This window comes from Emys orbicularis, chromosome 6 (genome assembly GCF_028017835.1).
Source record: "Emys orbicularis isolate rEmyOrb1 chromosome 6, rEmyOrb1.hap1, whole genome shotgun sequence".
Taxonomy (NCBI): Eukaryota; Metazoa; Chordata; order Testudines; family Emydidae; genus Emys; species Emys orbicularis.
Window position 1 is genome coordinate 2,679,036 of NC_088688.1, and position 17,741 is coordinate 2,696,776.

The 17,741-nt window shown below is 53.4% G+C and overlaps 1 protein-coding gene across 2 annotated transcripts in view; it reads right to left on the reverse strand.

Moving 5' to 3' along the window:
- Positions 1-17,118, reverse strand: part of DNAJB5 (DnaJ heat shock protein family (Hsp40) member B5) — a 28,716-nt gene extending 11,598 nt beyond the window's left edge. The window contains exons 1-2 of one of the 2 annotated variants that reach the window (XM_065406565.1): positions 17,078-17,118; positions 8,229-8,473 (exon numbers count right to left, since the gene is read on the reverse strand). In XM_065406565.1, the coding sequence (XP_065262637.1) occupies positions 8,229-8,439 (211 nt within the window). In that variant the 5' untranslated portion in view covers positions 8,440-8,473; positions 17,078-17,118. Of the gene's footprint in view, positions 1-8,228; positions 8,474-13,018; positions 13,087-17,077 lie in introns of those variants that run through there. The other variant, XM_065406564.1, reaches the window with a different exon arrangement.
- Between the last annotated feature and the right edge of the window lie 623 nt (positions 17,119-17,741).

Here is a 17,741-nt window from a genome sequence, read left to right on the forward strand (position 1 = left end):
CACAAACACTTGATTGTATTCTCTTTGTTTCTAATACTGGAACCAGTATTTGCCAGGGGATAACACAAGGGAAAAAGACGTATTTATGACTGAGAGCTCTGGGAGGCTCCATTTCTAGAGACACATGCAATCGGGGCGGAAGGTTTGTATAATTTTTGTTGGTGCCCAGAACAGGTCCAAGTCCCGCCGGCCCCCGCCCCGCACCTGCCTAAGGCTCTGGGAGGGAGTCTGGGTGCAGGAGGAGCTTTGGGGTGCAGACTCTGGGCTGGGGTAGGGGGCGAGGGCTCTGGGAGGGAGTCGGTGCAGGAGGGGCTTTGGGGTGCAGACTCTAGGCTGGGGCAGGGGGCAAGGGCTCTGGGAGGGAGTTTAGGTGCGGGCTCTGCACTGGGGCAGGGGATTGGGGGTGTGTGGGAGAGGGTGAGGGGTGCGGCGCTTAGAATATATGGAGATATACCTATCTCACAGAACTGGAAGGGACCCCGAAAGGTCATTGAGTCCAGCCCCCTGCCTTCACTAGCAGGACCAAGTACTGATTTTGCCCCAGATCCCTAAGTGGCCCCCTTAAGGATTGAACTCACAACCCTGGGTTTAGCAGGCCAACGCTCAAACCACTGAGCTATCCCTCCCCCCACTTACCTCAGGTGGCTCCTGAAAGCGACACGCACACCCCTCTAGCAGCGCCTCCTAGGCGGGGGGGTCTCTGCGCACCGCAGCCCACAGGCTCCAGTTCCCAGCCAATGGGAGCTGCGGAATCGGCGCTTGGGGCGGGGGCAGCACGTGGAGACAACCCGTAACCCCGGGGCCGAAGGGACATGCCGGCCGCTTCCGGGAGTGGCAAGGAGCAAGGGTGGGCAGGAAGCCGCCTTAGCCCTGCTGTGCTGCCGGTGGTGGAGGCGGCCCCCAGGGCCTTTTAAATTGCTGGGCGCAGCAGGCGGGGCCGGGGGAGAGACCCGGTCCCAAACATTGGTGGAGCCGGGTCCCCGGGCCCTGAATGTTCCTGGAGCACAGGCACCACGGGCCCATATAACTCGCCGCCCCTGCATGCAAGGCTCCTAAGCATCATCTTCCCGTGTTCCTTCCTGCTGTACTGCAGGAAGCAATTCAGTCTCTGTAAATCTGTTAAATTTCACAGCATGGTAACTGTTGGAGTCCAAAGACCATATGGACTAGGCAGCTGATGGCTCTTTGAGACTAATTTAGCGACACAAATGAGAAGTCTAAGTTCTGCCAAAGGCAGTGCTGAGTACTCTGTGTGTCAGCAGTACATCACCTCTTGAACACTCCGTTCGTGCTGTGATCTACTGCATCTCCCAAGGCGTCTGAACTGCGCCATGGACTCATGGGCCAGCAGCAGCACACGTAGCCATTTATGAAAGGCTTTGAACTCAGCGAGCAATTGTTTAATCAGGGCTAATGATGGGAGGTCAGCATTATACACTAACTAGCCGCTCCACCACAAACGTGCACGCGAGTGAGACACACGCTACGCTCTCAGATGAAAGGGGCCAACATGAGGGCCACAAAGTACTTTGCAACAAGAGTCAAGGCTCAACAACCGGAGAGGTTAGTATCAGATCTTGTTGATGGCAGACAAGTGTGAGGGGGGATGATGGATTTTTGTTTTTAAAAAAGACTCGCTTTCCCCTGCTCCGTGACCAGCCCAGGTTGTTGGGTGGAGGGGCGCTCAGGAGCAGAACCCAGAGATACAGCAAATAAGTTGGGTGTTTATTTCTTTTGGTAACTAGCAAAAGATCTTCTTCAACCAGGGCTTCTCTCAGGCCCCGCCCGCTCCTACTTGATTCTGCACAGACACCCTACGTTTAGATCTGTCCAGAGCAACCCCCTGGATGTTCCTACACAGCCAGGGTGTGAGGCAGACAGCCCCTCTCAAAAGTGTATCTGCAATAAAAAGACAGAGGATCATGAAGGTGCCCAGCAGGTCACGCAAGGCTGGGGGTAGACTACTTCCAATGTCCCCTTCACATTGCCACATGCTTCGGGATGTTGTGTCAAATATTTCTGATTGGAGGGGTCAAGAAGGGGTCTAACCAAGCCCAGCTCAGTGTCTATTTTCAGCTCTCCACTTACAAAATAGTGCTATTTCTGAAAAGCTGACGTCCTGTGCCAACCCCTCTAGACAGAGCCAACAGCAGGAGACGCAAGCCAGGCAAACGCAGGACGGACAAACTCTTTTCTGTTGGTCTTGACAGATGAGTTTGCCCTGGGATGCAGAGGTCTTTTATTGGCTTGAATACAATACACATAAGCAAAGGCTCCTCATCTGCCAGCCACACCTCTTAAGCCTCTACAACACTATGCAAAGGGGATTTAGGCTTAGAAGCACATGTCAGACCAGTACATATACTGAAACCGACCTGCATCCAATTTAATTTAGTCTGCAAATATTGTTCTTTTCTTTTGCCCAAGGCCTTGGGGGGGCGAGGGGTGGTGTGCTGTCTGAGCCCCCTTGCCCAGTCCTGCAAAAGCGTCACAGCAGGTCTCCTTCTACCCGTGCTAGCCTGCTGGGGCTGATCTAGCGTCCCAAACCTGGCAAAGAACGGAACTGAGGTCCACCTCCAGTGCTTTCAAGTAGGTGATTAGACAGACAGACACCCCCCCCCCCATCAGAACATCTACGTGATCCTCCAGCAACAGCTAATGCTGCATTTGTGTCACAGCAACACTCAGACATCAGCAGTTTGATTCTGCTGTGGAACGGCGCAGAAGGCACGAGCTCGGCTCACGTGAGCAGAGAGAGGCTGTCTCTGTGCACGAGAAGGTACTGGCAACCACCAGCGGGGCACACCGCGACTCAGGGCCCCTCTAGGTCTGCCTCCCTCCTGGGCACGCTACTACAAAGGCGCCAAACTACCGCTAACCCTTCTCTCCAGGCTTCTGGAAAGGGAGGCGTCCAGTGACCAGCGTGGGTGAGTCTGCCTGTCTATACAAGGCATGTATCTAGCCCCCATCGCTGCCGTATGGGAGCACCGCACAACCCACTGAGGGGGGCAGGGCTGTCGGCCCTATTGCACAGAGGCACAGAGAGGCTAAGGGACTTGCCCAAGGTCACACAGGACGCTTCCCTTTTCAGAAGTCTTGAGAGATGGGTTAGCGCGTTTGGTGCCGTTACATGGACCCAGGTCTCCCAGTCCCAGAACCCTCCCTCCTGAACCCACCTTCCTCTCATCCCACGTAAGCTCCCCAAGCAAACAGAACGTAAGGGGTGTGCCGGGCTTGGCCTCTCCTTGGGAGGGGTCCGTTTCATTAGCTATGGCCACACGACAAGCCCCTACTTCCTTGGGGGGAAGCGAGTGTCAGTGTTTGATCCCACCCCAGGGTTCACACCCCCGCGAGAGGGTTCTGAGTCCACGTGTTGCTTTGTGAACGGTTTGGTTTGGTTCAGAAACAGCTGGTCAGATTCTCCCCTCCTCCACGCCCAAAGAAACAAAGCCATTTATTTCCTCTTGCCTCCCCTCCTGGCCAGGAGCTGCCACACTTTGCCGGGATGCCACCCACCAGTCTGAGGTGCGGGCAATGGAAGAACCCTTCACAACAGGCTCTTTTGGACCGAGGCTGCTTTGATTTTTGACATGGCCATATTGACTTAGCTGCTCCTGCAGGGCAAGCCGGCCCTTCCCAACCCACTGAGAGGCGGCACGCTTCGGATTCCATGGTCCGCCACAAAGGGGAGAGATCGGACGAGTCTGGGTTGGCACCCAGTAAAGGCTCCTAACAGAGGAGCGCAATGAGAGGCTCGTTTGCACAGCCCATGGCATGCGACAGTGGTGAAGCCCAGAATGTTTCCACTGGCCCTAGTAGTATAAACGAGGAAGCGGATGGAAATCAGGGGAAAATGCCTATCCCCGTCCCTACTTCCACCCCTTGTCTTAGGGGCTCGGGTGCAGAAGAGCGGAGGCCTTATTACCCCTAATCCTCAAAGGCCAGTTATTACCTGCTGTGCCATCACCCGCCGGAACTCAGCTGTGCGTGTGCGGGAGCCACGTGGCGCCGGCTAGAATTCTATCCAGACCACGGTCAAAGAGATGAAACATTGATAAAGGGGAGGGGAGGGAGACTACAGGACAGATCTTAGCTCCCGAGTGGGGCGTGGGGAGTCCTTTCTGTCCAGCTCAGCGCCATGAAAGTTCACAGGGTAAGGAGCCGCTGACACCAAGAATAAACTCAAGTTCTCAGGTACAGTGGCGTTTGAGCCTCGCAGCTGCGGGGGCAGTGATCTCTGGAGGGTGATTCCACGGGATACGTTGGCAGCCTCAGCATCCAATGGGAGAAAATGAAACCCGCTGCCGACCCCACTGAATAATGGCAAAATAAAGAATGTGGAACCCAAAAGGTGAGATGAAGGACCAGACGCTGCCCATACTGTTCCTCCCCTGGCCCCACAGGGACCATTGCCTGCTGGCATGGCCAAGGGTGAAGTCTCAGCGCTAGCACTGTGTATTTATTGTGATTGCTAATCCAGCACTGAAGCAGTGTGGCCCCTACCAAATTCATGGTCCAGTTTGGTCAATTTCACGGTGAGAGGATTTTAAAAAATAATAAATGTCATGATTTCAGCTATCTAAATCTGAAATGTCACTGTGTTGTAATTGTAGGGGTTCTGACCCAAAAAGGAGTTGTGGGGCAGGGGGTCGCAAGGATATTGTGTGTGTGTGTGTGTGGGGGGGGGGGGGGGGGGGGGGAAAGAAGAAGGAGAGATGGGTTGCGGTACTGCTACCCTTACTTCTGTGCTGCTGCTGGTGGCGGCGCTGCCTTCAGAGCTGAGCAGCTGGAGAGCGGCGGCTGCTGGTTGGGCAGAGCCTCCGCCAGCAGCAGCGCAGAAGTAAGGATGGCAGGCATGGTATCGCCACCCTTATTTCTGCGCTGCTGCTGGGAGGCGCTGCCTTCAGAGCTGGGCACCCAGCTAACAGCCACTGCTCTCCGGCCGCCCAGCTCTGAATTCAGCGCAGAAGTAAGGGTGGCAATACCACAACCCCCCTAAAATAACCTTGTGACTCCCCTGCAACTCCCTTTTGGGTCAGGACCCCCAATTTGAGAAACGCTGGTCTCCCCCGTGAAATATGTACAGTATAGGGTAAAAGCCCCCAAAAGACCGTAACGTGTTTTTCATGGCCATGAATGTGGTAGGGCCCTAGGCACGAGGAACATGCCCTGGGATGGAGCACTAAGCAGGACTATGCCTAGACAAATTAGAGGATTGGGCCAAAAAAAACCTGATGAGGTTCAACAAGGACAAGTGCAGAGTCCTGCACTTAGGAAGGAAAAATCCTATGCACTGCTACAGACTAGGGACCGAATGGCTAGGTAGCAGTTCTGCAGAAAAGGACCTAGGGGGTCACAGTGGACGAGAAGCTGGATATGAGTCAACAGTGTGCTCTTGTTGCCAAGAAGGCTAACGGCATTTTGGGCTGTATAAGTAGGGGCATTGCCAGCAGATCGAGGAACGTGATCATTCCCCTTTATTCGACATTGGTGAGGCCTCACCTGGAGTACTGTGTCCAGTTTTGGGCCCCACACTACAAGAAGGATGTGGAAATATTGGAAAGAGTCCAGCGGAGGGCAACAAAAATGATTAGGGGGCTGGAGCACATGACTTATGAGGAGAGGCTGAGAGAACTGGGATTGTTTAGTCTGCAGAAGAGAAGAATGAGGGGGGATTTGATAGCTGCTTTCAACTACCTGAAGGGGGGTTCCAAAGAGGATGGAGCTCGGCTGTTCTCAGTGGTACCAGATGACCGAACAAGGAGCAATGGTCTCAAGTTGCAGTGGGGGAGGTCTAGGTTGGATATTAGGAAACACTATTTCACTAGGAGGGTGGTGAAGCACTGGAATGGGTTACCCAGGGAGGTGGTGGAATCTCCTTCCTTAGAGGTTTTTAAGGTCAGGCTTGACAAAGCCCTGGCTGGGATGATTTAGTTGGGAATTGGTCCTGCTTTGAGCAGGGGGTTGGACTAGATGATCTCCTGAGGTCCCTTCCAACCCTGATGTTCTATGATTCTATGACAGGCTGCCTTTGAACCCCGCTCCCTTCACAGAGGGCACCTGCCAGCAGGAATGGGCTTGGAGAGGCTCGGAATGGGGACAGTGCAGACAGGGTGTACGCAGCGAACACATTTCTTCAGCGGCAGTTTAGATCCCCTGTTCAGTTTTACATCGGCCCCAGGTTTGCATGGAGCTGGGCTTCCTCAAGGACCAAGCAGCGTTTAAGAAAGCTCCACCCTCTCCTGGCAGCAGGGGAGAAGACTGGGATATCCACAGACCTGGGAAAGCAGCAGGGTGCAGGGAGATGAAAGTTGAGGTCACAGCAAAAGCCCTAAGGTGACCCACCTTCCTGGTCAGACTGAGCCATGTCAGCAGTTTCTGGCCTCATTTAGCATCCAACATGCTCGTCTAGAGCGTCTATTAGAGAACCGCTTTTACTGGTGAGTCTGAACAGGGCAGCACAGGAGCAAGGGAGAGTCAGGACTATTAACCCTCAGCCAGTCCTTCCCTCGGGGCCCTGGGAGGTTCTTCTCCAGTGTCGTTTTTCTAGAGCTTTATACAGTGCTTAGTGATGGGACTCTCCCTTCTCCCGCGGGGAGTCTCTCTCACCCTCAATTCAGCTGTGTTTGCCTTTCGATTTAACCCCCCCACTCCTAGGTACACCCCAACTGAAATAAAAGTCTTGTTCGGATTAATCCCCCCAGGTGGTTTGTTTTTTCACTGGAGGCAGGCGATTCTGATTTTAGACAGCAGAGGACTGCTGCAGTTCAGACAGTCCATCGCGGCAGTGACATACTGAACTGGCTCAGTCACGGGCAAGTGATTTTAAGAGCTAGAAGTGCCAGGATGGAGATTTTCTAAAACTCTTGCGGGTCTTTCTTACTTGCTTAGATAAACCAGAAAAACTAGCTACCCCAGCTCCCAGTAAAGCTTCCAAGCCACGCACTGGGAATTACAGCAGCCCCACCTTCTGTGTAGCACGCGGAGGCTGCAGTGAGGGCGCCTTCCTGTCACCATTTCCCAAAGAAGCTCTTCAGTTCTCTTCACACGTTGCTGATGTGCCTAGTTCTCCCATGCCCACAGGGAGAGGATACATAGACTCTTGCCACTAATCATTCAAACAGCATCACGCTAAGAACAGAGGCTTTGGTCACTAACTGCAGAGAGATCCCTTTCTGCTCCCGAGGGCACAAAGGTATCTTTGACCCCTGCATATTTATGGTGATGCCTCAGAAAAGCTGATGCACCTACTCATTAAGCCTGCTGGGGAGAATACATCTTGCTAGCTGAGCAGCCTGTTTACACCAGACCTTCTGCTCTTTTAAGTGCTAAACTCTTTTGCTGATTAATGCAAATGCTATTCTCTGCTCTCTTCATCCTCAGCAAATAGGGCTGCAGAAGCTTTCATATTCTACTAATAAGGCTGTGCGTGGTGGAACAGCTCCCTACTCCATGCCAACAGGGAGACAACAGCAGTGACTTAGTTTCAAAACAAGAATCTATTACTTAAATTGGGAAAGGCTTTGAAACATGTAGGTCAGTACATACCAGCAAGAACAAAGGAAAGGGGAAAAAAAAAAGAGTGGGACTAGTGCACAAGTAACACCACTGCACAGACACACTAAGCCCCAGTGAAAGGAAAAAGGGGGGAAAAGAGTCTGTAGCTAGAGAATCTGTGCGAAGGAAAGAGTTAGTAGTGAGTTATTCTGCAGCCCATATTTGATCAAGGATATAAACACCTTTCATGTCTATGCTCTCAAGAAGCCTTCCGAATAACCGGGTGAAAAGCGAAGAAGTGCCCATTTCGTTCATGAAGCTATCAGAGTGAGCGGCAATGACTGCCTTGATATAGCTCCCCGTACATCCTTCTTCCTTATCTAACTGGCATCTTTGTGTGATGAGGGCAAGGAGTTGGGATCGCATGCTGAAAACTGGCTTTGATTGGCCACAGAATAATTAGTCAAGAACTGGGTCAAGCGATTATCTTTGGCTCTTAGGAGAGACGGCATCGTCTGGGTGTTTGTTCTTCCCAGTTTTGGTAGTAGTAACCTTGTTTCAGAGGCAGGAATGAGTCATGGGGATAATTCCGGACACGCTACCCACGCCTGTGAACATTCGCTACTTTTTTTACGTATAAACGCTTTCTTGCTTACAGCAGCACATTTAAACCCACCCGGCTAACTGGGTACTCACACGCCTCCAAGCCATTCACAATCCCAGTCCCTTACCTTCTTCCCCATACTGATCATAGACAGCCCTTTTCTTGGGATCACTCAGGACATCGTAGGCCTCTGCGATTTCCTTGAACTTCTCCTCTGCACTGGGGTCTTTGTTTTTATCAGGGTGATACTTCAGGGCCATTTTCCGATAAGCTTTCTTGATCTCATCTTCGTTTGCTCCAGACTGGAGCCCCAAGGTCTTGTAATAATCCTTTCCCATGACTGCGACGTTGCCTCCGGTCGAGTCTTTATTCCTGAAAGGAGACAGACAGTGCTCTGTAATGCATGTATTGCCCGACAACCTTAGGGGAACCAGCAATTCTCCTGCTCCCCCCCACCACAGACTGACCCCAGACCAACCTCATGTTCCCATCACAGCCATGGTCAGCTCTCCATAACCTTTGCCCAATTTACATCTTACACATTTTCTGTTAAGGGACCAATTCAAGACCCTGCAACACATTTCACCATGTCTAGTGGTCCGAGCAGGGCATCGGGAAACAGGCCCCTGGGGCCTATTTCCCATTCTGCCACTCATTTCGCCTTTCTGTGCCTCAATTTCCCAACCTGTAAAATGGGAATCGTGATGCTCCCCCATTGTGACGTGCGTTGAAGTTTATGGATACAAAGTGCTAAGCTAGTGCACAGTACTGTTATATGGCTGATCTGACTAATAATGTCACATGAGGCTGTAACCTGAGCGGCAGCTCTGCCCACCTACGAATGGGTGTGGGTGCATGGGGGAGGAAAGTCTAGGGTGACCAGACAGCAAGTGTGAAAAATCGGGATGGGGGTGGGGGTTAATAGGCGCTTTTAGAAGAAAAAGACCCAAATATTGGGACTGTCCTTATAAAAAAGGGACATCTGGTCACCCTAGGAAAGTCTGAACTCAGCAGCCCCTCTCCCAAGAGCAGCAGCCTCACATGACTTCACTAGCAAGGTCCTCCGCATGCCTGGGTCCTCCAGGGAAGGAAGAAACCAGGACCATAAATTTCTAATGCAAAAAACAAGCAGAACTTTAACCAAAAAACCCAAACCAATTTGAGGTGACCCTTTTGCCTCAGTGCTAGGGAAGAGTGAGAACCAAAGGGGCTTGCGTGCTGTGTAGTTCACCTTAAAGGAACTTGAAACATTTTGTTCTGCAAAGTGATTGGCGTTCATTTGGGGATAAGTGCTTCTCACCACCCAAGAGCTGTAATTTGTATGTAAAGACGACAAAGGATGAAGCTGTTAGACAGAAATATCTTGTGATGATGGGAAGATATTTATAAAGTGTTTTCTAGCCTAGCTTGGACTATGTTAGAGAGTCTGCAACTAACAAATTATGTAGCCGTAAGTTAGAAATATCAGTAACCCTAGGCATGGCTAAGTCTCATATCCTGACACAGTGCAATGAAGTCAGCCACACATAATAAACTCACTGGATTCACTTTCTCCGTGGCATGGGACAGCCTGAAAGGCAGGGAGATGGCATAGGACACCTAGCTGGCCCAGAACCCAGGAAAGGGACCGGGGCAGACAATGGCATTCCACAGGCACCATGCTGAAGACTGAAAGCTGTCAGAGTCCTGGAGAATCGGGAGAGCAGCTGGAGATGTACACATGCTCAGAGATCTAGGGCAGAAGTTATGGCAAAGGCTCAGCAAAGTTTACATTTCTCAGATGTCTCTTCCCAATGTCCTGCTTCCTAAAGAGGCACATTCAGCGCCTGAGTGAGGAAGGTGAGCGAGAATCGATTTCCTGTTAATCAGTTACATTGGTAATTAGAAATAATTACCCCGTATGCGGCAGTAGCAATTGCTGGAAGCACACCCAGAATGGCAGGCCTGCACACAAGTAGTGTAGGAGTTCTATTGTTAGAGACAGAAGAAGGCCTCTGGGGGCGTAAAGAGCATCCCACAGCATTCTCCCAGCCTAGCTTCTAAATGCCAGCACGTTTCCGGACCCATACACCCCCAAAGCATTCCAGCTTCTGCGCTAGCAGCACCTGCATTTCAAAACCCCACCCAGACATTCCCAGATTCTCTCTCCCTTGCCCACAATACTGGTCTGCTGGGTCCTAATACTTTGCTCACTACATACAAGGGGGAGAACACAATGGGACTGGAATGCCAGTGAGTGATGATATTGAGCTGAAAGCTTGTTTTCCTAGGTAGCCAGGTGCTAACGGCTCTGATCCACTGCCTTTCCTCTCCATGCACACACACAAATGCTTGTGCGGGCTCTCAGCATCTTGCGATTAGACTACCATAACATCCTCTTTGCTGGCTTCGACAGACTCCATCTTCTCCTGCTCACATCAATTTAAAATGCTGCCACCACGATAATTTCCATAGCTCCTCGCTTTGACCATGTCACCTCTCTCTTTGCATCCCTCCACTGGCTCCCCTTTCTCTATCCTGCCAACATACAGTACTTGCCCACACTTTCAAGGCCCTTCATGGCCTATCCCCATCGTCTCTTATTCACTAGTGAGATGTTGACTCCTGCCTCCTATTGGCCAGTGATGCCAGCCTTCATCACTCACTTCCTAAGTCTTCAAACGAGCACATCCGTGCTTTCTCCCACGCTGCCCCTCCCACTGGTAGGCACTCCCCATACACATCCCCACAGCTATCTCCTGGCCCTCCTTCACACTCTGCTTTGCCATGATGCCTACGACAAACCTGACAAGGAATAGGGAGCTGGTGTGCTAAGACCACGCCTGTCCTGCTGACCAATATTGGGGATATCTACACTTCCAGGTGGAGATGTAAATTCCAGCTTGAGGAGACGTACCCGCGCTAGCTCTGATCAAGCTAGAGGGCTAAAACATAGCAGTGTAGCAGCGACGGCGCGAGCACCGGGAGGCGTTAGCCACCCCGAGTGCATACCGCCCAAGATGGTAGGTCTGTACTAGGGGTGGCTAGTCCTCCTGCCGCGGCAGCTACACTTCTATTTTTAGGGTGAGGATGTTTCCTCAAACTGGAATTTATGCCTCCAGCTCACAGTGTAGACAGACATCCCCTTGTCTTATTGTTTCCTTGTGCTTTTTCATCCATCTGTTCATATCCACCTGCTGTCGCCCATCGTACACTTATGTTTTAAGTGACTAGAGCCAGGGACCATCCTTTTGTTGTGTCTGTACGATGCTTAGTGCAATGGGGTCTCGGTCTGTGACTGAGGCTTCCAGGCACTATTGCAATACAAATAAATAAAACAAACAGACAGGCCAATGGTCATCTAGCTCAATATTCTATCGGAGAGTGGGCCATGTCAGATGCTTCAGAGGAAGACAAACCTCCCATCATGTACCTAACCAAGCAAGAGCAAGCCACATAGAAAGAGGCACATTTCTTCCTGACCCCTGAAGCATGATCAACCTATGCCCTGAAGCATGAAGACGGAAAGCCTTGAATGTTATCCCGGTTGCTGTAACTGCAGATGCTATTAGTTTCTAACTAATCTGTTTTAGTACTCTCACCTCTGGATTAGTGGAACACAAAAGTGCAGGACTTTGGCTCCTACCCAATGCAGACACTCCAACCCTGGGGAGGGAATTACCCTGCCAAAAAAGACTGATTCTTTCTGCCGGTCTCTGGCAGAAGTTAAAGATCCTAGACACACTTTTACAAGAGAAAAGGACAGTTCCAGTCCCAGAGGCTTGACCAATATTCTCTCTCTCAAAGACTCCTGTTTCCACAAAGGTGTATTTGTCCACACAGTTACTGCACCACCAGTACTGGGCTGTCTAACAGTTAAGACAGGCTATCTAATAAAGCCAGCTTCTATTCTGCTCCTACAACGCTGCCACTGTAAGCTCCTGGGAGGGGTAGGAAGCATAGGGGAAGGACTTGCAGGTCATGCAAGAACCTCATTTGATAGGTAATCACCATGTTCTAGTCACATTGTGGCTGCCCTCCTTAATGTCCTTCATCAGGTTGGGGGAAGAGGAAAAAGAAGAAAATGTGCAGTAGCTTTTGACGCTGTAAAGTCTTTTGTCTGACTACTGCCCACGCTCAGAGAGGCTTTTTCAAGCAGGGCAGCTGAGAAAAAGCAGCATGCAGAGATTTCCCCAGAAAGGCGCCCAGAGCAGGGGCGGTTATACGACCAGTCTCAGAGAACATCACAAAATCTTGCAGGTCATTCAGTGGGTTAGCCCCATTTCTGACGCAATACTGCATGTATGCATTGATAAAACACGACTCTGACCCTGTAATAGCTCCCCTCCCACCCTCCCAGAATCAGCTGTCTATTTCCACAACTCTTCTGTCAGATTCTGCTGGATCGCACTTTAACTCTGAATCAGCCAGGAGGCATTCTGGGCCAAGATTTTCAAAATGGACTAGTGATTTCGGTGCCTGATATTTCAGGTCCCAGCTGAGACACTGCAAGGTGGATTGAATTCCAGAAATTACTGAACACCCATCCTTGAACATCAGGGACTTTTCAGGAATTTCAAGTTGGTGACCCCAAAACTGAGGTGCCTCAAATCACTAGCCACTTTTGAGAACCTCGGTCCTAGCCTCTAGCATGGCATCAGACAGTGCTACTTCTGGGGTCAGTGAGACAGTGGACATTAATCATTTGACACAATCATCCTACTAAGTTCATGTAAAGCAGCAATCCTACATGGATGGATGATATCATAAGATTTTCCATCTCTAACTTCTGATTCTGTGGTCATGACATGATAACAAAGACCATTCACAAGACAAAGATGGGTGCTGATGGAGAGCTCTTTGGTTTGCAACACATTTGTCTTCATTAATGAGCATTTATGGAGAATACACAAGCATGAGACAAGTAAACTGACTTACCGAAACTTTAGAAACATATTCAGTGTCCAAGCACTCATTTTTAAAGGCTCTAACTTTATTTTAAACATCAAACTGGCAACAAATTCTTCAACGCTGACAGTTACCAAGACTTCTTCTGGTCTGGAATGGGTGGTGGTACGGGATGGAGAGAAGAGAATGACTCACTCAGAGCATAAGCAACCGCAAAGGCACTCAGCTCTACAATTGCTATTCTGACAGCATGGAAGAGATTCCTCAATAAAGAATGAGGCATTTCCAATTCAGCAGAACGGCTCTGGACCTATGCTGAACTCCGCTCTGAGACCAGCCAACACAGTTCTAAAATGGGAAGGATGGAAGGGTTGGCTGCTGGAAACAGGACTTCCAAGAGAGCTGAGCAGTTCAGAAAGCAGCCTCCATGCTTGATGAAAAAAGCTTTCCTTTGTGTGCTTTCTAGCAGCACTAAGCAATCCCCTCCCCGTTACAGAATGGGGAAGAAACCATTCAGTGAAGTCACTTGACAAGCAGTAATTCTCCCTAATTGGTTTCTTGCTGCTTGCTTGGACTGAAAGAGCACTGGTCCTTCTAATTCAGGCTGCAATTCATCATGCACAATTCCCAGAGTAAGACCCTTCTATTAGTTGGCTCGGACGTCCTTGTCATTTATAAACGTGGTGTCAGAAAGGATGAGGTGACTCTGGAATTGCAGCAACACTGCTCTACCCCAGAGTCGGTTAGTTACCTTTATCTTCTCTAATACAGCCACCTACTGCAGTTAAGCAGGTAAGAGGATGGATGTAGTTAGAGCGGGGAATACACCATCCCCTGGCTTCACCAGAAATTAATTGTTTGACGTCTCAATTGTGTCAGTGGCACTTTACCCCACGGACAAACCAGAGACAGAGAAAACTAGGACAGCGACACTTCCTAAGTCAGAAAAAAGTAACATTAACCATTTTGGACCTCCCTGTCCTCCCGTTTAAGACCCCAGGCTCAGTGTATGTCTGTTTCCTGCCTGCAGGCTGTATTCACTGCTCTGCCCCTTCTCCCCCGAGCAGAAAGGGGCTTGTGAACACTGCATTTTCAAACAGAGGGACTCTCCCAAATGCAGATGCATTTCTAATGCTCCCATCACTGTGGCATCTGATGGATGCTTCTTTCAGACTGGATATCGCAGAACATCTGAAAAGTCACCTTCATGCATATGTTTATTGCTCTCACTGCAGGCTACCACTGTCATTCAGGATCTCTGATAAAAGACCAACGGCAGGGTAATAAACAATGGGTATCCTCTCAACAAAACAGCAAAGGTAGTTCTGATTGTAAATCGCTCATTTAACGGAGACAGTTCGGGCTCACTGCACAGTAACATAGCACTAGCAGAGCGCTGCTTCATGCCTCACCTGAGAAAATACTGCTTGTGAAATTAAGTCATTGCCATCAGCAAATCCCTTACTTTCTTCTGTTGTTAATTCCACACTAACACAGGACTGTAACACGCACTCAAGCATTGGAGGTCACAGAGGGAGTACATTTAGATATAAAATGCCCAGAGAGATTTGCAAGTTAGCAAAACAAAAAACAAAAAACACAGCCACCAACAACCCCCCTCAAACAATGTGCGATGTTCTGTCCCCTTCAAACAATCTAACACAAACTGCTGAATTCTAGAGAAACCCAGACCAGCCAGCTCTTTAGAACTAGGGACAATTTCACGCTCACTGAACGATTATTTCATGAAAACTAAAAGGACAACAATTACACACTGATCAGGGAGGCAGGACAGGCAAAGACCCAGATGCACCTAAGGAATCCAAGACAGACAACAGAAAGGCAGACCCGAACTGACACAAGGGTTTGCAACTAACAAAAGTTTCTTCATCTTGCATCTCGGAAATAAATGAGAGCCTCTAAATCAGAGAAGTATTAAACCAGAAGATACCTCTCCATGCGACTCCAGAAGAGCAGAATTGCTGGCATGTCAGCCAAACGGAGTCACCTGCAGCTTGATACCAGCAGCCAAGACCAAGTTTGGTAAGGCTGACAAGACAGCCTTAGTGAGGAGACTTTACCAGGGCAGGGAGAGCCACCAGTGCCCAGGCTGGCTGCCAGCCTGGAGTAACCATCCAGAAATGTCATGACTACACCAAGTGAATCATCGCTAGTTCCCACACAGCGCAGCCCCCAAAGCCCCCCCGCTAGTTAATTCCCCCGCATGGAACCGGCTGGAACACAGGGTCCAGGGATGTGAGAGTGGTAACGAGTTAACCCTTCCCTTGCCAGAGCCTCCCACACAACCAGGGGCAGCATGTCACCAGCAGCAGCCACATCCCCTGGGGAGGGTTGGGGGGGACAGGGCAACACTCTGCCACCATTGCAATGGATATGTGGAGGGAACCTGACAGTCAGACCTGTGCCATCCGCCGCGCATGGGGGGCCCTGACACTCAGCCCCGTGCCCCCCCCTTCCCAGGTGTGCATGTGGGGGGGGCCCTGACTCAGTCCCGTGGCCCCCCCTTCCCAGGTGTGCATGTGGGGGGGGGCCCTGACTCAGCCCCGTGCCCCCCCCTTCCCAGGTGTGTGCATGTGGGGCCCTGACACTCAGCCCCGAGCCAACCCCCCTTCCCAGGTGTGCATGTGGGGGGCCCTGACACTCACCTCTGGGCCACCCCCCCTCCTGGTGTGCCCCCCTTCCAGAGTGTGCGCGTGGGGGGCCCTCACACAGCCCCTACCCCCCCTTCCCAGGTGTGCACGTGGGGGGCCCTGACACAGCCCCTACCCCCCCTTCCTGGGTGTGCGCGTGGGGGGCCCTGACACAGCCCCTACCCCCCCTTCCTGGGTGTGCGCGTGGGGGGCCCTGACACAGCCTGGTGCCCCACCCTTCCCGGGAGTGCACGTGGGGGGCCCTGACACTTGCCCCCCCCCTTCCCCAGGACTGCGCATTGGGGGGGCCTGGACACACAGCCCTGTGCCCCCCCTTCCCAGGAGTGCACGTGGGGGGCCCGGACACTTGCCCACCCTTTCCCAGGACTGCGCATGGGGGGGGCCTGGACACACAGCCCTGTGCCCCCCCCTTCCCGGGAGTGTGCATGGGGGGCCCTGACAGAGCCTAGTGCCCCCCTTCCTTTATGGGGGTCCCTGACACTCAGCCCCGTGCCCCCCCCCTTCCCAGGAGTGCACGTGGGGGGCCCGGACACTTGCCCACCCTTTCCCAGGACTGAGCGGGGGGGGGGCTAACACTCAGCCCCCCCCTCCCGGGAGTGCGTGAGAGGCCCTGACACTCCGCCCCCCCCCTCACGGGAGCACGCGCGTGGGGGCCCCTGACACTCAGCTCCCCCCCAACCGGGAGCGCACGTGGGGGGCCCTGACACTCAGCTCCCCCCCTCCCGGGAGTGCGCGCGTGGGGGCCCCTGACACTCAGCTCCCCCCCTCCCGGGAGCGCGCGCGTGGGGGCCCCTGACACTCAGCTCCCCCCCTCCCGGGAGCGCGCGCGTGGGGGGCCCTGACACTCAGCTCCCCCCCTCCCGGGAGCGCGCGCGTGGGGGGCCCTGACACTCAGCTCCCCCCCTCCCGGGAGCGCGCGCGTGGGGGGCCCTGACACTCAGCTCCCCCCCTCCCGGGAGCGCGCGCGTGGGGGGCCCTGACACTCAGCTCCCCCCCTCCCGGGAGCGCGCGCGTGGGGGGCCCTGACACTCAGCTCCCCCCCTCCCGGGAGCGCGCGCGTGGGGGGCCCTGACACTCAGCTCCCCCCCTCCCGGGAGCGCGCGCGTGGGGAGGCCCTGACACTCAGCCCCCCCCCATCCCGGGAGCGCGCGCGTGGGGAGGCCCTGACACTCAGCCCCCCCCCATCCCGGGAGCGCGCGCGTGGGGAGGCCCTGACACTCAGCCCCCCCCTTCCCGGGAGCGCGCGGGGGGGGGCCCTGACACTCAGCCCCCCGCTCCCGGGAGTGCGCGTGGGGGGCCCAGACACTCAGCCCCCCCCCGGGAGCGCGCGTGGGGGGGTCGGACACTCCGGCGGGGGGGACCCCCGGCCCCCCGCTCCCAGCGGTCTCAGCAGCGGCGGCGGCCCCCCCGCACTCACCGCTCTCGCCGTCCCGGGGCGCCGCGCACACTGAGGCTCCGCCAGCCGCCTCCCCCCGAGCCAGCCGGGCCGTGACGTGGGGGGAACCCGCCCCCGCCTAGCAACTCGCCTGCCCACCCACAGCCCGCGGCCGGCCCTCGCAACTCCACTGGCCACTGAGGCTGCCAATCCCGGCAGCCCTCTACTCTCATTGGTCTGCCCGGGGGGGCGGCTCCCAGGCGTGCCGCCGTGGGAAACGGCCAGGAGCGCCTGCCTCTTCCCAGGTGCGATTGGTTCACTTCCCTCGCGATCACACTCTAGTGCCCGCCTCCCACCCCCTCTCATTGGTCGGAGAAACCCAGCACCGCCCATAGCGGCTTCTTATTGGTCAATCTGGCGCCTTCACAACCCGCCCTGCGTTTTCTCATTGGCTCCCGTAGCATGCGTCCATGTGGAATCCCTGGGGAATCTTCTGGAAGTCCTGTGACATCACTAGAGAGGGACCCTGTGACATCCCTGGGGGGAGCCTGTGACATCACTAGAGAGGGAGGGGGGCCCCTGGGTGGTCTCACTGTGGGGGGGCTGCAGCCATGTGGGGGTTGGGGGGCCGGGGAGAAGGAGGGGGCAGCTGCAGAGGGGGCTGGGCACCAGGAGCCTCCCCCTGCAGAGTGGCCCCTACAACCTC